General features: G+C 43.6%; 1 protein-coding gene across 9 annotated transcripts in view; it reads left to right on the forward strand.

Moving 5' to 3' along the window:
* The window catches only part of MAP3K4 (mitogen-activated protein kinase kinase kinase 4), a 113,938-nt gene that overhangs the window by 60,102 nt on the left and 27,486 nt on the right, over positions 1-26,350 (forward strand). For all 9 annotated transcript variants that reach the window (XM_047733283.1, XM_047733275.1, XM_047733276.1 and 6 more), the window contains exons 4-11: positions 9,689-9,931; positions 12,332-12,478; positions 17,448-17,605; positions 20,828-20,944; positions 22,410-22,509; positions 22,609-22,692; positions 24,212-24,478; positions 25,921-26,070. In XM_047733283.1, coding sequence (XP_047589239.1) covers positions 9,689-9,931; positions 12,332-12,478; positions 17,448-17,605; positions 20,828-20,944; positions 22,410-22,509; positions 22,609-22,692; positions 24,212-24,478; positions 25,921-26,070 — 1,266 coding nt within the window. The remainder of the gene's footprint in view (positions 1-9,688; positions 9,932-12,331; positions 12,479-17,447; positions 17,606-20,827; positions 20,945-22,409; positions 22,510-22,608; positions 22,693-24,211; positions 24,479-25,920; positions 26,071-26,350) is intronic.

Here is a 26,350-nt window from a genome sequence, read left to right on the forward strand (position 1 = left end):
ATGGCGGGATTTCCTTCTTTTTTGGGTAACTACATAAGATTCCTTTTTGTATATATAAAATCTCACACCGTTGATAGACACTTAAGTTTTTCCCTATCTTGGCTACTGTATATAATGCTGCAGTGAACAAAATGGGTGCAGATTTCTTTTTGCGTCTGTGTTGTCATTTTCTTTGGATAAATACACTGAAGTGGGATTGCTAGATCATATAATAGGTCTGTTTCTAATATTTGAGGAATGTCTGTCCTGTTTTCCATTGTGGCTGCATCAGTTCACATTCCCACCAACAGCACACAAATGTTTTCTTTTCTCCACATCTTTACCAACATTTGTTACTTATCTTTTTGATAATAGCCATTCATTAAGTGTGAGGTGGTATCTTTGTGTGTGTTTTAGGATTTCTTTGTTTATCTTGAGAGTATGCGCACACATGAGCTGGAAGGACAGAGGGAGAGGGAGAGAGATTCTCACGCAGGCTGTGCTTGGGGTCTGATCTCGGAACCCTGACATCATGATCTGAGCCGAAACCAAGAGTCAAATACTCAACTGTCAGTGCCACCCAGGTGCCCTTCTTACTGTGGTTTTGATTTGCATTTCCCTAATGAGTATAACCATTTCACTCTTAATGGACACTTTTTTTTTTTTTTTTACTTTATAAGTGGTGTAGCTACAAATACCGTGTACGTTCCCGTTTATGAACTTACTCCACTGTTTTGTAAGAATGGTTAATCAAAATGAAATTATGGAGTCATTGGGTATACATATTTAAATCTTTGATAGATATTGGGAAGTTGGTCTTCAAAATGGCTGTACTAACGTATACTTTACCCAGTGGTGTAGGAGAAATCCCATTTGTCCTCATTTTTGCAACCATTATCAGTAAAAACTACAATTTTATTTTAATCTTAATTCTTTTCATTTTTAGTGACATTGAGCCTGTTGTCAAGTTTATAGGCCACATGCATGTTGTCTTTGACTTTTATTCATTTTGTTCATTTTCTATTGTTTTTTTAAATTATAATCTTGACCTATTGGAGCTGTTTTTATTTTATGGATACTATTCATTTTTTATTATGGCTGTAAACTGTTTTTAATTTGTTTATGATGTTTTCACTAGATGTAAATTTAAAAGTTTTATTCTAGTTTTGAACACTTTTGTGTGTAGTGAGAGATTATAAAACATTGTATATTTTTCCCTTATTTTTACATAGTTCAAAGATTTTTGTCGTGGAAAGTATTAAACCCATGCAAAAGTAGACAGAATAATAATATGAGTCCCTTTGAATCTGTATTCCAGCACACTGGTTATCAACTCATGGCCTGTACCTCTAGCCACTTGACACCTTCTCCCATCACTTTGAAGAAATCTCGGGTGTCATATTTTATCCTTTAATAGTTCAGTATGTTTCTCTGAAGGATGAGGGCTTGTTCTAGAAGTGTACCACAGTACTGTTATCATACCTAAAACATAGCATTAACTCCCTTGATCATCAAAGATCAAATTAGTGTTCATATTTTGATTGTCATAGTTATCTTGGTTTTCTTTAAAAAATATTGTACAATTTAAGTCAGTTTTCAAATAATCATACAATGTAACAGTCCACTATATTTTTTTCCAAAGATTTTATTTATTTATTTGAGAGAGAGAGGGAGAGAGTTTGTGAGCGGTGGGGAGGGGCAGTGGGAGAGGGAGAGGGGATCTTAAGCAGACTCTGTTGATCACAGAGCCTGATATGGGGCTTGGTCCTACAACCTGAGATCATGACCTTAGCTAAAACCATGAGTTGGATGTTTAACTGACTGAGCCACCTAGGTGCTCCCAGTTCATTATATTTCTTAAGTCTTTTAAAATCTGTAGCTCCCCCTCCGTATTTTTGGCCATATGTGTATTGAAGAACCTGGACTTTTCATCCTATAGAGGTTCTCCTACCGTCTGAATTTTGGTGATTGCATATATAGTTGTCCTTTTTTGTGTTTCCTTCTTCTCTGTGTTCTGTGTAAACTGACTGTAAGAACTAGTGGCTTGATTAGATCCAGGATTTCTTGATTGATTGGTTGAAGGATGGTGTTAATACTGCTTCATGGGGACATATGTATGACTGTCTCTTTGAGACATCAGCAGTTAACGATCATTGTCTAGATCGCTTACTTCAATAAGGATTGAAAAGTGATATTTCTAATTCTCTTTTCTTCTTATTAGCGTAATTATCAGCTGCATTAAGTAAGATATTGCTACAATATCTTAGTCATTTCCTCATTCATTATTTGGTTACCCAGTGGAATAATTGAACAGAAGTGACAGGGTAAATATGCTTGAATTTTTCCCTTTTATTTACCCTTTATCAGAAAAATGAGTTGGCTTATTGGTGACCAGTGAGTGCTTTTTTATTAATACGATTTTGAACTCATGAATTTAAACCCATTTGATATGTTTCAACCCATCGAAATCATTATTATAAGCCATTAAAGTAATTGTAATAATTGATGTTCACATTGTCCCATTTTGGACAGTGGGAACATACTCAAGTTGGCTGAGGTCCTTTTATCACAGCCCAGGTGAGGAGAGTTTCATAACTTCTTTGATAGCTGATGTAAGAAGCTACTTTAAGCTTATGTTATGTTATGTTATGTTATACATCTGCTTGAGATTGGGAATCTGATTCATCTTCAGGGAATTCTTGTTCCTTTTCTTGGGAAGTGCTATTCTAGGACTATAGTACTGGCATTGCTCATTGCTCATTGTAACAGAAGTCGTTGTTTTGGTTCTCTTCAAAAATACATTCCAATTTCATATTAACAATTTTCAATTTTTTACGTAATCTCTCTTGACTTTTCTTCTACAGTGAAAATCTTAATTTGTGGTGGTAATAGAAATGATGGCATTAGAGTCTCAGAGTAATAGATTATTAGAATATGCTGACTATATTTCATAATACATATACAATAATCTCAGAGTAGTACTAGCAGCAGTATGATTACTGAAAAAGTGTAAGCCCTCTCCTCCCCCACCATCCTTAGGGCTATACCCTTTGGGATATACCACCAAATTACTGCGTTTACAAGATAATTCAATAATTCTTACGATTATGCCACTAACTAGACATATAATTAGAATTTCTTCTTTCTTTCTTTCTTTCTTGTATATTTAAAATAACAGCTTTATTGAGACAGAATTCACATACCATGAAATTCACCATTTTGAAGTGTTCACTTCAGTGGTTTCTACTATATTCAGAGTTGGATAACCACCACCACTGGCTACTTTTAGAACATATTCAGCATTCCTAAATGAGGCCCTGTCTCCTTCAGCTGGCACCTCCATAGTCCTTCTACTCATCACCTCAGCCCTGAGCAACCACTTACCTGCTTTCTGTCTCTCTATATTTGCCTGTTTTGTGCAGTTCATATAAATGGAATCATATATGTGGTCTTTTGTGATTGGCTGCTTTCACCTGGCATCTTGTTCTCAAGGCTCATCCACATTGTATTTGTAGCAGTACTTCATTCCTCTTTATGGCTGCATAATATTCCATCGTGTAGATGGGCCACATCTTATTTCTCCATTCATAGATCTTTGATTTGTTATTTTTAGGTATTGCTTTTTAAACTTAATTTTGCAGGAATTATGAAAAGTATTTGGTTTTAAGAGAGAATCTATGGAATAATGTATTTTCAGGGGAATCTGGTTTCCCTGATAATGATAAGCTTAAAAAAAAAAAGCTGTTATATTCTTCCATTTTTTATATAAGCTGTGTATGCAATTTTCTTTACTTTTAATATATGACCAGTTTATTTTTACCCCTTAAGGTTATACTTATAACTCCCTTATTGCTCTCCCCTGCCCCAACATTTTTTGATTGGTATTTGTTCGTTCTCAACCATGAGGATATTGGAATTAATCCTTTTCTTTTACCTGGGCTTTCATTTGAAGTGATTTGCTCTTCCAGTGAAATGCTACGACATTGCATATGCCCTCCCCTTTCTCCTGGGGTTTGATGGGTGTGGTATATCTGCAGTATGGCCATTGTGGACTGAACTTTCTCCCTTACATTCTCACCTCCTATTAGCCCCACAGGAGTGTGTGTGTATGTTTCCATAGATGGACATAGAGAAAGAGATAAGAGATTTAGATTTAGGTTCATTTTTCTTTACTTTTTTTTTTTTTCAAGGCTCTTGTTTTGGTTTTGTAAACAGCTTCCTGAGTCATTTTGTTTGTAGTAGAGTCCTTGGTAAGGGCTCATAAGACCATTGTTTTCTGAATTCTTGGCTTTTCCTGACAGTTTGCAGCATTGGCTTTTGCAAGTTTGTTTGGCCATAACATCTTTGGCTTGTATTTTCTCTCCTTGAATAAGTTTAATATATATCATTCATCGTCTTCTGGCCAGCAGTATTGAGGTTGCAAAGTCTCATGGAAATATGAATTTTTTTTTTTTGTTTCTGCTTATAAGTAGAGGCTTGTTGGTCTGTTTAATTTATTTATAACCTGGGTGTCCAAAGGATTGTCTTTTTCTTTTTCTTTAAACTCCACTAGTTTACCTGGTGTTGGTTTTTCCGCATTGGTGTTTTTGAATACATAGTGCCCTTTTAGTATATGATTTCAGATTTTGTTTGCTTTCTATGTTTTTTTTTTTTTTTTAATTTCAAGTGAATTTCTTAATGTTTTTTTTTTTTTTTTTTAAGATTTTATTTATTTATTTGACAGACAGAGATCATAGGTAGAGAGGCAGGCAGAGAGAGAGAGGGAAGCAGGCTCCCTGCTGAGCAGAGAGCCCGATGTGGGACTCGATCCCAGGACCCTGAGATCATGACCTGAGCCGAAGGCAGCGGCTTAACCCACTGAGCCACCCAGGCGCCCCGAATTTCTTAATGTTTTAACTCTTTTCTGTTTCATTAGTTTGGTTTTCTTCTCTGGGAACCACTACTATATGTGTTTTGGATCTACTTTGCCTCTCCGTCACTTTATTTCAAACCAACCTCCCTACCTTCTTTCTTTCCTTCCTTCATTCCTTCTCTCTCTTTCTGATTTATAAAATTGTCTTCATTTTCACCTTCGATTTCTGTGAAGCCATCATCTGTTCTGTTTATTTGTGCTCATGTTCCTACTGGTTAGCTTTTTGTTTTTAAGATGATTTTCTTTCTTTTTTTTTTTTTTTAAAGATTTATTTATTTATTTTAGAGAGAGAGAGAGAGAAAGAGAGAGAACAGGAGCAGGGGGAGGGAGAGAGGGAGAGAGTGAGAAGCAGACTCCCCACTAAGTTAGGAACCCAAAGCGGGACTCGATCTCATGAACCTGAGATCATGACTTGAGCCAAAGCTGCGTCAGGTGCTTAACTGACTGAACCACCCAGGTGCCCCTAAAGTGATTTTCAATTAAAAAAATTATCTTTCGAGTACTATCACTTTGTGAGTCTTTCTAATTATAATTTATGTTGTTTTATATTTTCTATGATTTTCTTAATTTCTTTTAGCTTTCTTGGGGAAATTAGACTGCAGTCCTCTCTGTTAGTGGACATGTCTTTCTGGCAGGCTTTCACTGTTTCTAGGGTTATTCTGCTCCTTATTTCTCTGCTTAATAACCCTGTATTGGATTCTACCACAGTCTTTTTGTTGCTCATTTTTAAACATATTTGTTTTCATGAACTTTAAGGAAAGAGAGAGTTTAGAAAGTGTTAGGGTTTGTAGCTTTGAGCTCCTTCTTCTGAATTGCCAAAACACGTGTTCTCTTTTTTTGAGATCTTCTGGTGTGTTACCCTCCTACTTCTGGACCTTCTTGTTCTTTACCTCTACTCTACTTCCCTGGTCAGTTGGATTTCAGTCTAGCAGGTTCGTCCTGGAAGGGTATTTTAGTTGATAGTTGTACGAATTTGGGAGGCCTAAACCACTTCAGCCCTTTCAGACCTGTTGCAACCCCTTGACCTCACTCATGACTTTGTGCGCAAATCACTGTTTCCCTCAAGTCCTCAAATAGAAGCAGTGAACTTTCTACTGAATAGTCATTAGTGATTGTGGCATTTGTCCTTTTGGGCCCATCAGACACCCTATTAATCCCCTATGTTTCCCTTGCACAAGTGCTGATACTACAGGGTCTGGCACGGTTCACCTCCCCCCATCTCTTGTACTTTGTAGTTCATGGAGATGCCATTGGACATGTGTCTCCAGGAGTTTTGACTTTGTTGTCCTCATTCTCTCTGTTCTTATGGGGGAACTAAGGGAAATTAAAATCCTGCTGCCACCACTGTCTTTCCAGAATTTCTGTTACTGTGTTGACCCTGTACTAAATTGCCAATATTTGGTTATTTTTGACTGAGTAAAATGGCAGTTTTATATGGCTTAATCTAATATATAGGGCACCTGGGTGGCTTAGTCAGTTAAGCGTCTATCTTCAGCTCAGGTCATGATCTCAGGGTCCTGGGATCAAGCCCCACATCAGGCTCCTTGCTCAACAGGGAGCTTGCTTCCACCTTCTCTCTGCCTGCCTCTCTGCCTACTTGTGATCTCTCTCTCTCTGTCAAATAAATAAAATCTTAAATAATGTATAGCTCTCTGTTTAGGTTATTAAACCTGTATTAACATTTGGAGTCTTTCCATATGTATATGTTCAAACATATTTTTGTATTTACGTTAATACATACTCTAGTTTCTCATATCAGTTAAGAATTTCTAAAATAGCTGTATAACTAAAAAAATATGACTATAGTTATAGGGGGAGATAAGATGTAATTATTTTTCAGTTTTCTTTAACATTGGATTATCCATTTTACAACTTCTTCAACTGCTGCATACTTTTTTATGTATTGATTAGAGATAATTCGATACATTTTTCTGCTGATCTGTTTACAGTACTTTTCTGTTTTAAATAAAGTAGGTTTATTAGTAACTTTTGTCATCATTTAGGGCAGTTCTTCCCTTTTATTCTTTTAAAAAATTTCTGGGCTGTTTTTACTTTTGCATGTTACTTTCTTCCACATTAATTTCATTGAATGAATTTATTAACCTCCCCAAAGTGCCAGCGGGGTTATGATTGTACTTACGTTGCGTTTTTATTGATGTCTTGATTATTGAGTTAGCCCAGGTTTCTTGAGTTGATCACAGATTTTATACCATATTTAATCCTGTGTTTCTCACTGGAAATAATAATAAACAGATGAAATAGTAGCAAATAATGCCATTCTTATGCTTTATTGCCCCTTCCTCTCTTCTTGTGTTTTATTGAAATAATTGGGAATTTAATACTCGGGTTTTTTTCTTATAGTATGCTTTAAAAAAAAAAATACTCCTTTCTAGAACTTGATTATAGTCTTCCACCAAGTTATCATCATGGAGTTGTATCTGCCTGTGTAACTTCTGCTAATTCCGTGGCTTTTCACTTCTTTGGGTATTTTTGTCTTGGGATCTTTATTCTGATTTAATTTTCATTTGACCAGACCCTACTGTGCTTCCTCAGTAGTTTTTAGTGAAGTTCTTCAGTGAAGATAAATGAATTGTACTTTGAGTTCTTCCCTGTCCAAAGAGGTATCTTCTTTCTTCTTCGCATATTAGTGGTATCTTGACTGTGCAAAAAGCTCTCCTCCAGCTCCTCCTCCTGTTCTTTCTGGCCTCCTGTTTTATCCTCCCGTGAAGCTCCTAGATCTGACTTCCATGTCTCTATTTTTCACTCAAAACTTCCATTCCTTTTTCTTTTGCTCTGTTGTGGTAATAATTCCTGAGGTTAATGTCTAAGTTATTAATTTTTACCACATTCCTTCAGTTTTGCCTTTATTGAATTTGAATCTTGGTTTGTTAAATGTTTTCCAGAGGACTTCAGTGCGATTGTGCGGTAGAGTATTTTATGTCTCTCTCCTGTTTTTCCTCCATTAATGAGTGTCGCTGTTTCAATGCTTCGCCTTGGTTCCCTTAGTTAAAACTGCTGTTTTCTCTTCAGTGTTCAGTAGTTTTTTAATGTCTGTTCCTCACTGGACACGGATTGACCCACCGGGCACCACCAGTGGGAACACGTTTCCTCCGCGGCAGTGTGGGTCTGGCTGTTGGGTCTCCCACGCAGTGTTGTCTTGCACGATGGACAAGTAGGGATTGTTCTCTTTCCCAGTGAGCCTGTAGCAGATGAGTGAACAGGCTGGAACTCTAGAGAATGCCAAAAAAATTCTTTAGAATTTTATCAGAGAAAGTTTGCGGAATTTTGTAGAGTTTTGAAGAAGCCTTTGACCTGAGATCATTCTGTACACCAGAGGAAAACAAGTGTTTATTATCACCTAAAGCTTTTAAACAGACATGTCTTAACCCTAACCACATTGACCATATTTTAAAAATGATGTATCATTTAAAAATTCCTGGCTGCTGCGGGAAACTGAAGTATGCATTAATTTAAATGCAGAAGTATGTGTTGAGCATAAAAGGATGTGAGCAGAGGAGACCAATTAAGAATTCACTCCATGGGGGTGCCTGGGTGGCTCAGTGGGTTAAGCCTCTGCCTTCGGCTCAGGTCATGGTCTCAGGGTCATGGGATCGAACCTCGCATCGGGCTCTCTGCTCAGCAGGGAGCCTGCTTCCCTTCCTCTCTCTCTCTGCCTGCTTCTCTGCCTACTTGTGATCTCTGTCTGTCAAATAAAGAAATAAAATCTTAAAAAGAAAAAAAATCACACACAAAAAAAAGAATTCACTCCATGAGAGGGAGCATAGATAGGAATGACATGGAGGCAGAATAGCTACAATTGGTGATGTTTTAAACTGAAGAGAAGTTGAAGGGCATCTGGATGGCTCAGCTGGTTAAGCGTCCGACTCCTGGTTTTGGCTCAGGTCAGGATGTCAGGGTACTGAGATCAAGCTCTGTGTCGGACTCCGCCCACAGTGCTGAGTCTGCTTGTCCCTCCCCCTGCTCTCTCTCTCCCTCTCTCTCAATCTCTCTCTCTGGGATGGATGGATAAAATCTTCAAAAAAAAAAAAATTGACAAGAAGTTGAGGTTTTCGAATTTGTTGGCCTCTATTTTCTCAATAAAAAGAGAAGGGAAGGTCTTTGGATATGATTGGTCAGGATGATGTTGCTAGGGGTCTAAGGAAAACTCCACATCCCCTGTCCTATAAGGAAAAGTGTAAGGCATTTGAAGAGGGTAACTGTAAGGAGGGATGAGCAACACTGGGATTCCCGGGAACATTGAATAACAGATACTTGAGTGGGACCAGCCAGGTCAATTTTATGAATTTTTTTCTATCAGCGTCATTTGGCATGGCTCAGGAGAGCAACGGACTAGAAGAGTTTGGTTGCACCAAGTAGTTTTTGTGTTTATGTAAACGGCTCCCTGGTTTTGTAATCTTTTCTCCAATTTCAATAATTTCTGGTTTTCTCAGTCTGAAGATAGTTATGGCTAATAATGTATATGACCTAAAAAATAAAGCATTCTAATCATTTTAAGTATGATGATAAAATGTTGGATGCAAATGATGAGCTTGATTCTTTTTCTGCTATGATTTTTTGAGAAAAATATTATAATTTGGTGTCCTTGTTATGATTTCTTATTACTTTTAGAACTTCTTGGGTCTGTGTTGAAAATGTTGAATTATTCTAAAGAATATTTTCCTGCAAACTTGTGATTTTGTAGATCGTCTGCAAACTATAGAGAATAATAGTTGATAACCGCAGCCTTAGGACGTGGTTTTGTATGCTCTCTTAACCTTTGTTGAATTTTTGTTCTAGTTTTCCGAATTTCCACACCCCATGTGGGGTTCCGATTATGTGCAGTTATCCAGGAAGCCACCTTCCTCGGAGCAGAAGTGCAGTACTGTGTCGTGGGATGAGCTGAAGTCCATGGACTTACCCTCCTTCGAGCCTGCCTTCCTGGTGCTCTGTCGAGTCCTTCTGAATGTGATACATGAGTGTCTGAAGTTAAGACTGGAACAGAGACCAGCTGGGGAACCGTCTCTCTTGAGTATTAAGCAGGTCTGTTTCAAGCACTCCTTAAAAATATTTAGTGATTACTGTGCTATTCTGTAGGCTTGTAGTTTTTATTTTGGATTGAGGGTTTTTTTTAATTGTTGCAAATAATGAAAATGTTCTTTGTGTGGAGTCCTCAGAGATAAGATTGTTGTTCAACCTTTCTGCCATCTCTTCCTTATTCCAAAAGGATATAAAAGTACGGTGATGAAGTGACATAGTCTGTAAACATCGGTCTTTGGAGGCTGGAATCTTAAAATTCACTCATTAGAAGTAGTTTAAGTTCCTTAAATTTATTTATTTTTTGTTCTATTTAAGCTGTGTGGAAACAGATAAACGTCTTTAGAGTATGCAGTGGGGAGATGTTTGGACTTTTTGCTTGCTTAGACAGTTGCATGGTTTAAATAGTATTGACAGCTGCTGCTTTCTTGTTTTCATTCATTTTGGATGGGATTGTCTAGGGAGTTTGATACTCCAGAGGTAACAGGAATGACTGGAAGCTGTTGTATCTAGCTCAGTGAATGCTGCAGAGTGTTTGTTTTATGATATTACCATATCCACTATGCAGAATAAACATGTCAGATTTTGGCAAAAAAAAGAAAGAGAAAGATATGTTTTTGTCGATTGTGCATGTCCATCCCCTCATGATGGAAGGGCTAGGAGCTCATTGGTGATGACCGATGGCATCTGGGGACAAGCACAGGCCATGTGATAGGCACAGAATAGGTTTAGCTGGGAGGGGGTGACTCGCGGACCTCATTGTCCTCACTTCAAGTTTCCGTCTGGCACCGACCAGAGCGCTGCTTCCTCACTCGCTCTGCTGCTCAGCACCTTGCTTCCGGCTATTGTCCTGTCATCCCCGCTGGCCATGCTTCTCACTTGTCCACCTGACTGCAGTGGTAATTTAGGAAGTTTGGGTAAAATACTTCCCTTTCTCACAAAATGAATACTTCAGGAATGTAACGTGGTAAGACAAGGCAGAGTTTACCTTTTGCTGATGGGGCTATTGTGAGGATGAAACAGCACTTTATGTTAAAATATTTTAAAAAATAAAAACAATACTTAGATGAATGTAGCATTACTAGAAGCAAAATAAAATAAATTTTGGCTAAGATCATTCATAGATTCGGTTATAAGCGAATGTCACCTAAGTGACATCTTTTTTTTTTTAAAGATTTTATTTATTTATTTGACAGAGAGAGATTACAAGTAGGCAGAGAGGCAGGCAGAGAGAGAGGGAAGCAGGCTCCCTGCTAAGCAAAGAGCCCTATGCGGGGCTCGATCCCAGGACCCGGAGATCAGGACCTGAGCCTAAGGCAGAGGCTTAACCCACTGAGTCACCCAGGCGCCCCTAAGTGACATCTTTAACAGAGAAATTTACATCTGAACAGAACAGCTTTTAATAAATTTAATTCTAGCCATGGCTCTCTTATGTGGGTAATTATTTTTAGAACCTCCTAAGGGGGAAATTATGTTTATAAAAACAATCCATATTTATTTTAGAATATTTGAAAAGAACAGAAAATGATATAGACAGAAATGAAAATTATCCTATTATGCTGCCACTCAGAGATAACCACTGTAATTATTTTGGTGTATTTTTCTCCATCTGTTTTTTCTACAGAAGTCAAAGAAAAAATATATATATATGAATTTTTGCCCTTAAATATTTTTTAAAAATAAGATTTTAGTGTCTGCAGGAGTGCTCTATTACATAGGTTCATCATAATTTATTTATCGCCATCATTTTAAATAATATTATGATAATACATGATTACTATTATGATGAAAAGACTTAAAGGGCAGTCATCCCATGTCAGCCTCCCACTCCTTTCCAGCATTTCCTGCTGGGCCTGCCCATGCTGGCACTCAGCTCTTTGTTTAGATTTGTTTTCCCTTGGCTTCCATCTCATTTCAACACATCGATCCTAGGTTTGATGGTGATTAGAGGCTTTTGATGGTAAAGGTCACAAATCACAGTAGTTGCTGTGCTGAGTTATTACAAAGATTGTCATGCTCTGTGGCACGTTATGTATATTTGAATATTAGGTTTTCAGACAAAAATCATCAGTTTTGTTAGGGGATTTTTCTCTCCTACCCTTGTCTTACAGAATGCAAACTAGTACAAAAGTAGATCTTTTTCTGTGCTTTATTTTCTACACATATGTATTTGTGGGGGCATATGTTTTCACAAATCGGTTTGCCCGTATGATAGCTTCTCTGTGTATTCATGCTATATTAACTACTTTTCTTTTCAATATTCAGTTCTTAATTGAGACAACTAAGACAGTTATATAAACAGAACTGATAAGGAATTGGAAAGCATGTTAGGGCTTTCGGAGGTTGCGAGGCTGAGGAGGGGGATGCGCTGAGGGTGCGCGCAGTGACAGACTTTGTGCCCCGCAGCTGGTGAGGGAGTGTAAAGAGGTGCTCAGGGGCGGCCTGCTGATGAAGCAGTACTACCAGTTCATGCTGCACGAGGTGCTCGACCACCTGGACGGGACGGACTGCAACATGGACGCCTTCGAGGAGGACCTGCATAAAATGCTGATGGTGAGACCCCCGGGGGTGTGGGGAGCGGGGATGCAGGGATGTGTGAATGTGTGTGAGAGAGAGCAGAGCGCGAAAACGTGAGAGTGAACGCGGGGGCGGGGAGGGGGGCAGTCTCCAACCTGACCTTGTCATCATCTAGTATTGGATTAAATTTGTTTCACCTAAATCCGCATTTTAACAAATCCTCAGTGGTTTTGGCATTAGAATTTTTGAGGAAGCTTAACTTAGTTCACTGTTTAACGTTAAGAGTCTTCATCTTACAGCAGAATGGCCCAGAAATGGAATCATAGTCCAGTCCTGTTGTATCACATCGTCTGGCATCAGCCATTTCTGTCGCTGCCCTGCTAGGTCTGGGGAGGCCGGAGTGGATAGTAAGAGGCTCATGGTCTGCTGGGACCTGGGCATGGGGGGTACTTGCACCCTGAGTGCTAGGTGCCAGGGTGGACTCCTGCTGAGGTGCAGGGACGACTTGGAGACGGGTCCTCTCAGCTAGCCTGGGGACATCTGGGAGCTCTTAGCTGAGTCAAGAGTTAGCAGAGGAACCACGCACAGCCGGGGAACTGTAAATACTAGGATCTGGCGGGAGCAGGCTTACTTTGATTTCTTCCCAAGAGGACTTCCCCGGGCTTCTCACACCACAGGTGTTGTACTTCCTGGTGCTTTCTAACCTCTGTCCTTTTGCTCCTATTAGTCCTTCCTGGTAGACACGTCCCGTTTCCTTATCTACCCACTTAAGACTTACTTACAAGTTTTACTTTTCTCTAGAAAGCTTTATCTGGCAACTTCGGCCTTTAATGTGCATTTACCCTCCCCACACTCTCACGGCAGCTGTAATCGGGGCTGTGCTCTTGGCACTCAGTGGTCTGCTGCTCTGCTCGTTAGCTTTGTAAGCTAGCCCAGAAGCTTTGTAAGCTTGACGTGGCCCGAGGTGCTCTTGTCTTCCGCACTGCCCCACAGAGTGTTAGTATGTAACCACAGGCCGGAGGCATGAGAGTATATGCACGGATGATCCTGCCATGCGATGGGTCAATGACACAAAGTAAAAATGACAGTGCTTAAGGGTATATTGTGTTTGGAATGTTTTAAAGACCTGTTTTCTGTGACCTTTCACTTTTCCTGTCTTGGGATGGCTCCAGCACACCCAGATATCACCCCCACTTTCTAGGCTAGAGGAAAGGAAAAGAGCAAAAGGGAGAAAGTATCCTTGCCAGCTCAGTCCAGAGCAGTGACGCTCTCTCGGGAGCCACTGCTGACAGAGTTCCTCTGTGTCGTGTTGGCCAAACCTGTTTCCTGCCTCTTGACTGTCGAGGAGTCTAGGGATGCAAATACTTAGCTTTCCAGCCTCTGTCGTGGAAGGATAGAAAGAAGAACGAGGGTACGAAGGGGACTTACAGTATCTGGCATATCACAAGAAATAATTTTGAGTTTGAAATTATTTCCTGACTGTTTGAGGGAGCATCCATAAAAGACCAGAGTCTGTAAAATGTGGCTACATTTTGAAATACCATTTATTTCTCAGGTTAGAAAAGTCCTTATCATTGAAAAGTCATGGTAAAAAGCAAAAGCAAATTATTTTCTTGCTCTCTCTCAGTGGATGGTTAAAGTAGGAGTTTAAAAAGCCAGGAAATGCTTTGTTTTCTGAACTGTCTTTGGTGGTTTCGCAGAGGCACCACAGCACCCTTTTGCATGCAGTCACTGGGACAGGAGGGAGAAGAATGAGGCAGGTGAGCTGTGCCCTCCAGGTCCTTCAGCTTCAGTGTCGGTGGTGAACCTGTGGGCCATCTGAAGTGTAGGGAAGGACGTTACTCGCTTGAGCGACAAGTGCTTGGGATTTAGTTTTGGTTTTGCTGCCAGTGAGCCGTGCAGGGCAAGATCTGCCTTAATCTCCTTAATTTCACAGATGAAGGGCTAGAAATTACCAGTGACTTTAAAATTGTGTCTCAGAGTACGCTCAGTGGCTAATGGCAGGTGCGTATTTTGAGAACTGGGGGAACCCAAACAAAATTGGTGTTTTCGTTTGGAAGGAGGGGAGAATGGCCTTTGAATGATCAGTCACATCATGGGTAGCACAGCACCATTCTCTGGGCCTCACCAAAAAACAGCAAAAAGAACGAAGAGGAAAGAATGAAATTCCATGTTTAGTAAAGGAGGAAATTGACTACACTGCTCTCCTCTCCTTACCTCCAGAAAACTCTTATAATTATTTGCCTTGAAATTTGGGCTGCAATGAGGGTGGGCCCAAGCTCTATATATCTCATAGCCCAGTCAGGGATTCATTAGAGCTGGGATATCCGGGGTGTGCATGGTCAGGAGAGAAGCAGGAGGAGTCCCCATGGAGGACTTGTCGGGGCAGATCTGCGAGACAGGGGAGCAGAAGTGCGAACACTTCCCAGAGCTGGCCGAGGAGGAGTGTGAGCTTCCCAGGGGGAGGGGAAGCTGAGGTCAGCAGGTCGCCATGCGGAATCTGTGTGACTTCAGGGGATTTACTTTGTGTGACATCGTCACCCTGACTGTGTGCAGGTCTGGGGACATACCTTGGTGAGTGTTCGCTTGAGGCAACAAGCCGTCTTGAAGCTGTCTGCTGTCTTAGCTCATTTCTCTGGGCCTGGCCTTCAAAAGAACCGAGACAGTAAACACGATAGAGATGTAGGAACATGTGAACGGTCGAAGGAAGCCACGTAAAAAGAACCGAAGAGGAATGAAAATGTGACACTGATGAACAAGATGTGGCAGTCGCGGAAGACGCAGGAGGGAGGGCCGGGACGCACGCGGCTGGGGTTCCCGCTGAGGCCTGGCTCTTGCAGTGGGGTTCGTAGTGAAGGCTGCGGGTCCAGGGAGAGTTTTTAAATTGACGTTACCAGAGGCCATGTGAAAGCCTTTGGGACTGATTTTGTTAAGGGACAGAAGTGAACAGAATTATGTGCATATCAGAGAAGAGGGAAATCTCTAGTGCAAGGTTCCTCCCATGCCGTGAGGAGGTGAGTCTCCAAACACAAGTGTCGAGATCGGGAGGAAGCTTCGCCCGGCCACTGCTAGGAAGGGGAGGACGGCGTGTCACACGTGGCTGTGCGTTTTTGGTATTGAGAACATGAGGGGTTTCTATCTCGTGCCTTTTCTCCTTCGCTAGGAGGGGTGAGATGGGTGAGGGTGGGCACCGGCTCTTTGAGAAAAATGGTGGAGTTTCAAACTGCTTGTAGGAAGGAAGAGAATGGGTGGAGAGGGACAAAAATATTAACAGAAACGTACACCGTGTGGTTGGGATTATGATGTGTAGAGCAGTGGCTCCTCCCTGGCCCGTGACACGCATGTCCTCAGCTTCCTGAGTGTGGGCGTGGGGCATGGGCTCGTCAGGCTCATAGTGCTTTGGCGTTTGGTAGGCAGGTGAGCTGAAAAGAATGGGCAAGGTGGCAGCAGCAGGGGCGTGGGGAGGGTGACCCTGTGGCTTCTAAGCTGAATAAGGAGGAAGGGGGTGGAGCAGGGGGAGGTGACCTGGAGAGAGAAACCTGTGGCCTGGAGTTCAGGTAAGGCTTAAATAAGAGAACAGTCGCAGAGGTGATAGTTGGACAGAAACCTGGGAGGACGAGAGGAGGGTTTAGAGTCAGCCTGTTTGGACTGATGATTTGAGGCCTAGAGGTGATTCTGTAGGGACAGGTCTGGGGTGAAGCACAGTGTGGCGGCTGAGCCTGGGGCGGAGAGAAGACGATGTGAGGTGTCAGAGTGTGACGAAGGAGGACGGGCAGCTGGAAGTCAGTAGGTGACAGTATGCAGAACGGGTTCAGTGGTGTATCTGGTGACATAAATCTTAGAGGGGCAGGTATTTCTTTTGTTTTGGTTTTAAATAAGACCATAAGAGCAGTGGTTCGAAAGGCACCGTGGTGCACAGGAGGATGCCAGCTGCTAGCAGCCCGTGAAGTTCGTGGTCATACGGGCACCACCGCACAGTCTGGCTGCTGGAGGCCCAGAAGACCAACAGAAGACCGTTTTCTTAAAATAAAGACCTGAAATTGCCTACTGAAAATTAGTACTGGATTTCAGAAAGCATTCATTCCAGCGAACTCTGAGAGGTAGCGCGGTGAGATAGCTGCGATCTGAGACTAAATACAGAGCCCTGGGAGCCTCCGGGCAGAGGAGAAGCAAGGCAGCTCCGGGTGGGAGGGGAGCGGGGACAGCAGGAGATGAGGCTGGCGTCAGGGCTCGTCATTTGAACAACACACAGCCTTTGAAGGTGGTGGAAGAGTGATACCTTCAGCGTCCTGGGACAGGGAGTGTGTAGCTAAGGTACTGCGTGCTCAGCAAGTTGGCCTTTCGGTAGAGGAATCCAATGGCAGCGAGGGTTTGTAGTGTAGCAGCTGTGACCCTGCCTCGAGAAAAGCTGTGGAGAGAAACCCCAGTACGCAGCGGATACATCAAAATAAGGAGTTAGGAATGGGAAGGCTGTTAGGAACTGGGTATTTTGATTAGAAATCGTAATTTATATGTCATAAATCTTGAAAAAACACTGTCGTAGAAATCTGGGTGTCAGGGAGGGGTGGTGGGGGAAAGTGCATTCATTCCCTCTCAACACAGAAGATACTGTCTAACGTTAAAATAAGGAGTTAAACAAGGAACAATCCCAACCTCTTAAAGGAGTCATGTTCACAATATATTAATAACGGATGTTTTTGGGTGCTATTATTTGATTCTTTTTTTTTTTCACTTCTGTGTAGATTGTGAACATTTTATTTTGTCGGTGATCTGTAGAGATTGGAAATAATGTGCTGAGTTGCCGGGGAGTTGCGCTCTGCAGTTTAAGAGACATCCCCATTTAGAGGGCGGTTCTGCGACGAAGAGTCTCCTTCTCTCCGCGCTCCGTGCTTGGCGACCTCCTTACCCGGCTCTTCCGATCTGTAGCTTCCAGGTTAACAGAGGTGAAAGTCGGAGCTGCTGAGTTCCATTCTCAAGTATCTCCTTTATATTTTTGTGTTTTAAGGTGTATTTTGATTACATGAGAAGCTGGATCCAAATGCTGCAGCACTTACCTCAAGCGTCCCACAGTCTGAAAAACCTGTTAGAAGAAGAATGGAATTTCACCAAAGAAATAACCCATTACATCCGGGGAGGAGAAGCACAGGCTGGAAAGCTTTTCTGGTAGGAACCCTTGTGCTCCTGCGTGCACCTGCCGGCCTGTTTGCCTGTTCAGTTACGTGCACGTGACAACCAGTCCTGTGTGTGTGTGTGCGTGTGTGTGCACGCGCACCTCTTCCCTGGGTTTTGGGATACTTCGAGTGGGGATGCTCACCTGGGGCAGGTTGCCCCATGAGGACATTTGGCAACATCTGGAAACAGTTTCGACTGTGGTGATGGAAGGTCGGACTGATTAGAGGCCGCAGACACAGCTAAACATCGTGCAGTGCACGGCGGAGCCCCCCAACCAAGCATAGTCCACCCAAAATGTCAGTTTTGAAGTTGAGGAACCCTGCCTTCGTGCAAACCCTCTTAGGCCTCTGAAGAGTAGCACAGGACTGTAGACCTGCGTGTATCAGTCTCAGTGGGGACATGGGGAACCCAAGGTACGCATTTCCCGAGATTGATCTAGGATGTTCTAGTAAACACAGAATTTCCTTATGAGGCACAGTTAGACATGTAAACAGAGGAAAACCCTGAGGGAGGGGGGGTGTGGTTGCAGGTGTGTGTTTGGAAATGGAACGTCTGTTTTCCAGGAGTGGACGGCTGATGGTGGGGTGCACCTCAGTGGCCCCTGGCGGGGGCCCCTCCCTGCTGCCGGACCCCTCGGCTCTAGACCCGTTGTCGGTGTGTGCCGCCTCGTCCACCGCTGTAGTGCTGCTGTCTCCTTTCTGTGCGTCCCTGGCACTCCCCCTGGAGGAGTTTCCCCTCCCTGCTGTCTATCCTCGGGGCCTCGGCTCACCGGGCTCTCTCTCCGCCGCAGTGGCGCAGTGTCCTTGACTCCGCCATCTCTGTGCCCTGCTCAGGACCTTAGCTCCCCCTGCTGCCCTCCCCGTCTGTTCTGTTCACATCCTCCTCACATCCTCTCCACCTGTGTTTCCAGCGAGCCACGAGCTTGCTCCTTTCCAGAGCTCTCCAGCCCCTCAGGCCCTGACTCCCCGGGCATCTGCCTTTCCCGTCCAGGTCGCTCCCCAGAGTCAGTCTTCTGAGGAAGGGCCTTCCCTGCCCATTGTAGCATCTCGCCTTCTCTCCGTCTCCTGTCGTTTGGCTCGGCCTGCCCTTTCTTCTCTGTGCACTTTCTGGCCCCAGGCTGGGCCGCCTGCAGAGGAGATTGTTTGAAAGGTCATTGTTTGTTTGTGCTGCAGATTCAAGTGATGGGATTTCACTGCGTCCCCATTTCCTCCTGTCAGTCTCCTTGTTTCTGTTGCTCCTCCCTCAGGTCTGTGCGGTGGGGGCTCTGGCCTTGGCCTGCACCAGCCTTGCTCCGAGCAGTTCACAGGCTTTCCAGGCCCCCCTGAGGGCCTGGTCCCAGGCACGGCCCTCACTCGGCCGAGCCTGTGGTGTCACCCCGGCGCCCATCTCCTTTACGTGCTGTTTCGCCCAGGCTCCATCAGTCTCCCAGCCATCCCTGACTGCTCTCTTTGTCTCACACGCTACCGCTGATCTTCAGCAAAGATCCAGAATCTGACCCCTCCACACACTTCCCGTTGCCGCTCTAGCCAGGCTGTTCCTTCCCACGTGCCGGCAGGCGCTCTCCAGGAGTCTCTCTGCTCAGCTCTTCATCCCTTTGGTTCGCTCTCAACACCACAGCCAGGGGTCTCGCTCACAGCACCTCAGACCATTTTCCCCTCTGTTCCAAAGACTCCCTGGCTTCCCTGCTTCCTCGGTGAGAATGGGAGTGCCTGAACGCGGCCCCTCCGGCTGGACACGGTCCGCCGAGTCTCTGGGCTGCTGCCGTCCTCTCCTCCCTGGCTCCCCTGGGTTGCCGCGCACAGTCGCCCTGGCTTCTGGATTGTGTTCCCGGGCAGGGCATGCTCCTGCCTGGGGTCCTCTGCACTTGGTGCTCCCCTGCGTGGCCTGCTCTTCCCCCACTTCCTTTCATGACCCATTTTGTACTCCCTTTGGGTCTTTGTCTTAACGTCACCTTCCCCATATTTAACATGGCAGTTCCTTCTCACGAGCACTTCTGAGTTCCCTGCCCTGGTTTATTTCTCTCCGTAGCACTTAACAGTATCTGACTTATATCTTTCTCTTTTTTATTTCATGTTTTATCTTCTGTTCACTGGAGGGATTTTTATCTGTTCTGCTCCCTGCTACTTAGTACATAACCGATGTTCAGTGTTTGTGGGGTAAATCTGTCATGGATATCCTTGTATACTGTCGTTCTTGACAGTGGGTTTGTAATCGGGTCACTTTCCCGCCGGGTTACTTTTAAAGCCCAGCCTCTTTGCCCACCAAACAAAGGTCGAGTTAGCATGACACACAAGGCCTTCCCGTGTGGCCCCAGTGGGCTTTCTCAGTCTTACTCTACCACCTCTCTGCTCCTTTCACATTGTGCAGTTTCTTTCTACAGCGGGTCTCTTGCTTAACACAGCTTCATGCCTTTTGTTCATATTCATTCTTCTTCCTGGACTTTCCTTCCCCTCCTCCATTCCCTTCCTGACCGAGCTCCCCTTCCCACTGCTGTTGTCCGGCTTCCGTTCTGCATTGCCTGCGGCCCGGTGCAGCCAGGCCTGCGCCTGGGTTCGGTCTCCTCTGATGAGACCTCTGACCCTGTTTCAGTGTCTTTTCCTAGCTAGGAGTTCCTTTCCTTGATTGAAGAGGTCAGAAAGCTGCTGGTGAATCTTTACTATACTGATTTAGTTTTGTTTTATACACTCGGGCTCACATCTTAACCCTAGCATTTAGATTGTGTGCTCGACGAGAGGCATCGACTGTAAGGAACCTTTCACGTTGATGGACGATGGAAAGCTAATTGTGAGGGAAATTTGTAAAAACAGGTGCATTTAAGAAATTCGCTTTGTTTTCTTGTGCTATCGTTTAGTTTATTAAGCTTTTAAAAACAGCTTTCCTTAGATATGTATTTGAGACTATTTTATACCATTTTGGACATTTAAGATGAGAATTACACTTGTACAATAATTATATAGCTGCTCTGAATATAATTTAAGGTTTTAAGGTTTATGATAAAACCGTAGAAATAGAACAAATATAGATACTTGCCCATAAATAGGAGAGTTCCTCTTTTTCACATGCATCATGATTTTATGTAGAGGAAAATTCTTACTGTTGTTGATTTTCAAACTATTAAAACAGTAGGTGACCCTTTTACTGTCTTTTTCAAGAATTAGAATGAGCAAGGACAGTTTTTCTTCCCTGGTTTACTTTTGTGTCCTTGTTTCCTAGTGACATCGCGGGGATGCTGCTCAAGTCGACAGGAAGTTTTTTAGAGGTCGGCTTGCAGGAGAGCTGCGCAGAGTTCTGGACCAGCGCTGATGACAGCAATGCCTCTGACGAAATCAGGTGCGGCCCCGCTCCTTCCCTTCCCATCCCTTACTTCATGGAGTTCTGCTTGTGGCGATGAGTCTAGAATGGGCCCCATTCAAACCCAAGCATGTTGGACCTTAGGCATTTCCATAGGAGACCTAAAGATTTCTATTTATTGTTGTTTTATCTTTTCATGGGCTTGCTTAGGATTTTCTGTGAAATTTTCTTGGAAGATGAACTTAGAATTTAGTTAGCCTAATGAAAATAGTGACTTTAGAGAAAGGGAGACACACTGTAAGTTGACTAAAAATGAGTAGAGCGAATTCATCCCTGTGTCCTAGAATGTCTCTAATTCAATAATTATGTTTCTGTCTCCCCCCACCTTTGTAGCAGTCCACTAATACATTTAATTGGCACTGGCACATTTCTGTTTTTATGCATGGCTTCTTCCTTCTGTTGGACTTTAAGCTTGAATACATGAAACCATGCCTTACATATCTGTTGCATTTCTTCTACTGTCCTGAGCTAGTATTCAGGTTGGATCAGGTTCAGTTGCTGTTTCTGTGGGATTGTCAGCCATACGGCTTTTCCGTAACCAATTACTAGCTGTATTGTATGATTCAACCTTAGGAAACGTTCAAGGAAAGCTGACTTCTCTAGAGCTGAAATGTTTGCTCTCATCATCCAAAATTTGATGAGAAACATATTTTGGGTTTCAGAACACCTGAGATGTCATCATGCTAGGGTTAAAGCAAGAAGTGTCCACACAGCTTCTTAACCTGGGACAGTGCTGAAGAGCCGAGAATCAGAATGAGTCAGTTTCTAGAAGGTCCTGCAGTTTTGAGAGCCAATGCGGTGAATTGTGAATAAGCAGGGAAAATTGGAGATCAGAGATGGTGAAGTAGAGAATGGCTCTGATGGTGCTCTGGTTGTTTCCGAGCAGTGTGCAGTGGGTGACGGGGCTGGCTCTTCCCGGCCCCAGCGAGCTGAGGTGCGATCACACTCATCTCTTCTCCAGTTGCCACTCAATGCTGCCACACTGGTGGCCTGCAGGCAGCAATGATGGGAGTATTTATACCACAGAAGTCTCGGAGCACCATATAAGACAGTTCTTTGAGAGAAGCTGGTTGATAAATGTTCACCAGCCTACCACTGCATGTATATATTCCTTTTTAGTAAGATCCTGAGCTGGGAGTCAATGTAAGAACTTTTTCTCAAACTCTAAGAAATTATTGTAAGGAAATCTTTAGAAAATTAAGCTTACTATTATTTGAAGGTTATTATGTATGCCTTATTTATTTGAAGAATACAAGTACTTTCTAGAAAACCACAAGAGAGCAAGCTTCTGAATATTTCAAGAACATTTTCAATAATTGCTTGCTCCCATTTGTCCAAATCTTCACTCTTTATTAGTGTGATTTAGAATTTGCCTCATCTTTATTGCTGTCTGTTTCTTAATGTACTCTAATGCACTCTAACTGGATTTTAATCAACTTGGCAGGCGATCGGTTATAGAGATTAGTCGAGCACTGAAGGAGCTCTTTCACGAAGCTAGAGAAAGAGCCTCCAAGGCACTTGGATTTGCTAAAATGTTGAGAAAGGTGAGTTAACTATTCCAATTGATTTTTTAAAATTTTTCTTTTACCTTATTTTTTTAACAAGCTAACCCTAAAGAAGTTTCTTTGTAACTGTGATCCTAGGACCTGGAAATAGCAGCAGAGTTCATATTTTCAGCCCCAGTTAGAGACCTTCTGGACGTTCTGAAATCAAAACAGTATGTTAAGGTAAATATTAAAGATGGTATAATTGGAATATTTTGCCTTTCCTGTTTTTTTCTAAAACAAGAAAACCTTCTCTTCATGGTCCGTGTAGTGAATATTTTAGGCTTTGCTGGCTATATATTGATCCCAGTAATAAGACTTTCTCATAATTTTTCAGTGAAATAATCCGTAAAACAAAGTTTTTCGTATTTACTAACTTACTATTAGAATGCAGATAAAGTAACCAAATATTTATTCATACTGTATTAAAATTAGTTGGGATGCCTGGGTGGCTCAGTCGCTAAGCGTCTGCCTTCTGCTCTGGTCACAATCCCAGGATCCTGGGATCGAGCCTGGTGTTGGGCTTCCTCCTCTGTGGGAAGCCTGCTTCTCCCTCTCCCACTCCCCATGCTTGTGTTCTCTCTCTCGCTGTCTTTCTCTCTGTCAAATAAATAAAATCTTTTTTTTTTTTTAAAGATTTTATTTATTAGACAGAGATCACAAGTAGGCAGAGAGGTAGGCAGAGAGAGAGAGGAGGAAGCAGGCTCCCCGCTGAGCAGAGAGCCCGATGCGGGGCTTCATCCCAGGACCCTGAGATTATGACCGGAGCCGGAGGCAGAGGCTTAACCCACTGAGCCATCCAGGTGCCCCAAAATAACTGATTTTTTAAAAGATTTTATTCATTTACTTGAGGGAGAGGAAGAGAGCATGCACATGTGAGTGTGTGTACCTGGGGAGGAGGGACGGGGGGTGGGGAAGCAGACTCTCCACTGATCAGGGAGCCCGATATGGGGCTCGATCCCAGACCTGAGCCGAAGGCAGATGCTTAACTGACTGAACCACCCAGGTGCCCCTAATAATTGATTTTTAAGTCGTTTTTTTTTTTTACCCTCACATTTTCTGAAACACTTCAGTTTTTACAGGGACTTCGGCCATCAGTGCCCCACTCATCACGAGAGCCCCTTTCTGAGTCCTCATCTTTGCTACCATTTGTTTGAGACTAAGTACTTAGATTCTGTGTATGATATTGTTCCTGGAAATTTGGTCCCAGGCCCACAGTTTTATCTTCCCTGCAGTTATTGTGATTTGCACAGCAGTGTCATGTATGTGTTCCTTGTTGAAGTGATCTTTAAAAGGCTTCTTAAGATGTCCCCACCAAGAATGATTAGTGACTCCGTACTAACCTTTTTTGCCTTTTTGCTTAGTCAGGTGACCTTCTGTAAGCATCACAAAGTGGCACTGACAAGTTGTTCTAGGCTGGCGCTCCTCCCCTGACGGGTGTTTTCTTGCTTCTTGAAAATAAAGCGGTTAGAGGACGCACAGTGAGTGGAGAAGCCTTCCCAGGCCTCCCGCACAGCACTCCCGTGCTCCACCCCAGTCTGCCCCAGTCCTGCCCCAGTCATAGGGGACTGGGCTCCCGCAGTGTCCTCAGCGCTGGCCTCCCCGCACCCGCTTGTCTTTGTCTAGTTCTGCATATTTCAAACAACACTTTTATAACATGGGACATTCCCTAGGCTAAGACGTGGGATCATTTCTTCTGCAGGTACAGATTCCTGGCTTGGAAAACTTGCAGGCGTTTGTCCCAGGCAATCTTGCCACGGAGAAGAGCATTATCTTGCAGCTCCTCAATGCAGCCGCGGGAAAGGATTGCTCGAAGGAGTCAGATGACGCCCTGATTGATGCCTATCTCCTGCTCACCAAGCACAGCGACCGCGCTCTGGACCCGGAAGACAGCTGGGCCACGTGGGAAGCACAGCCGGTCAAAATCGTGCCTCAGGTGGAGACGGTCGATACCCTGAGAAGCATGCAGGTGTGTCACTCCCAGGCCCATGTCCACTCCTCCCACCCCTACGTGAAGCAGGATTACTTTCTGAAAATATTTTTAGGGAAAATAAGTTGTTAGCAGCTCCTGGGTGATTGGTTTAACGGCCGCAGTCGTCTCAAGTGTAGACTCCCCAAATACGCCTCAGTGTTTCAGAAATTTTGCATCACAACTAAAACGTTCCTAATGTACTAAAACGTTCCTTCAAATTCTGTATGTTAAATTGTATTGGATTATTGGAAATATTTATATCTTTACTTAGTTCAGCCATGATCTGTATGCTCATGATCTAAAAGGAATTCTCTCCCTCATTTAATTTGCAATTCAGAAATTCTGCTTCTTCACGTACTCTGGTTTACTTGTTATTAACATTCTTGTCGTAAAGGCTATTTTACCTACCCACCGAGTAGGGATCCTATGGTGATTTGTAGAATTCATTGATTAAAACCCGTGGGAAGGCTCACATGTTGTCTGTGTTCCCCTCGGGACAGTGGTGCTGAGTGCTCGCATGCGCCTCAGACGGGCCTGACCAGCGTTGAGCACACTGGCGTACTGTCCTTTTGACTTCACATGATCTCTCCCACTTGTGCTCCATGTGTCACCAGATGCTGCTCTGGCCACTCAGTTGTTGAAACCAGAATGTGACAGTTAATATAGACTCATCTTTTTACCCTGCCTGCTCATCACCAGCCCTAACACACCCGAAGCGTTTCCTGTCAATGACACTTTCCCTGCAGCCAGAGCCACTGCCATGGTCAGACTTTGTCATCCCGGTCCTGACCCAGTCCGGTGTTTCACTTTCAGTTCCCTGCTTCCAGTCTCACTTTCCCTCCTCCAGGTCTGTGTGTGCGCATGTGCACCACGTGCACACGTGTGTACCACGTGCACACGTGTGTTTTGGTACTCTGAGATGATCATTATAATATGTAACTCTGATCACATCACCCACACTTCTATGCAAGATACTGCAGTGACTGTCACTTAGAAGAAAAAGATAACAAAGTATCGATTTTGTCTGTCTCATGGAAGGCGACTCATCTCACCCTCTCTTAGTCCTGCATTTTCCAGCTTCACAGGCCGCTCCAACACACACACGCACATACACGAATACATGCACTCACACATGCACACACGCACACTGCTGCAGGAGTCTGAGTTACTTGCAGTTCTAGGTTGTTTGAGAGACGCCATACCTGCACGGTTCCACGGGATTCTTCCGCGTTGTGGGGAGACCTCAGACGGCAGTGCCCGCTGCAGCGCATGGCTCCCACGGCAGGGAGTCGCTGTGCTTGCAAACTCCTTTCTGACCCCGGGGTTCCTGGCCTGGCCGCCCTGACGAGGTTGGCGTTGTTTTTGGACTAGGGATTGACCTAGAGAGGGAAACAGTAGGTGGGTCTGTTTCTAAGCCCTGTGCTTGATTCTCCTCCCAGGTGGATAATCTTTTACTAGTGGTCATGCAGTCTGCCCACCTTACGAGCCAGAGAAAAACTTTCCAGCAGTCCATCGAGGGACTCATGACTCTCCGCCAGGAGCAGACATCCAGTCAGCCGGTCATCGCCAGAGCTTTGCAGCAGCTAAAGGTACGTCACCACCACTCCGCCTGAGCTCCTTGATTCGTGTGTGGAGGTGGCGCTGGGGAGGCTTCCGTGTGTGACAGTGTCATCCTACGCAAGGGACCTGAAGTCTTATGTGGTTGTTAACCATTCTCCCTCTTCCCGGTACACATTGTCCCGTGTCTTCCCTGAAACCTCCCAGATCTCTCTTGGAACTGTAGAATGTTGGAATTGGAAGGGATAGAATTTTGATCAGATATGTGACTTCTGAATGGCCACATGGTTGGTTAGTAGCCAAGCTGATACT

The sequence above is a fragment of the Lutra lutra genome, chromosome 6, assembly GCF_902655055.1.
Source record: "Lutra lutra chromosome 6, mLutLut1.2, whole genome shotgun sequence".
Classification (NCBI taxonomy): Eukaryota; Metazoa; Chordata; class Mammalia; order Carnivora; family Mustelidae; genus Lutra; species Lutra lutra.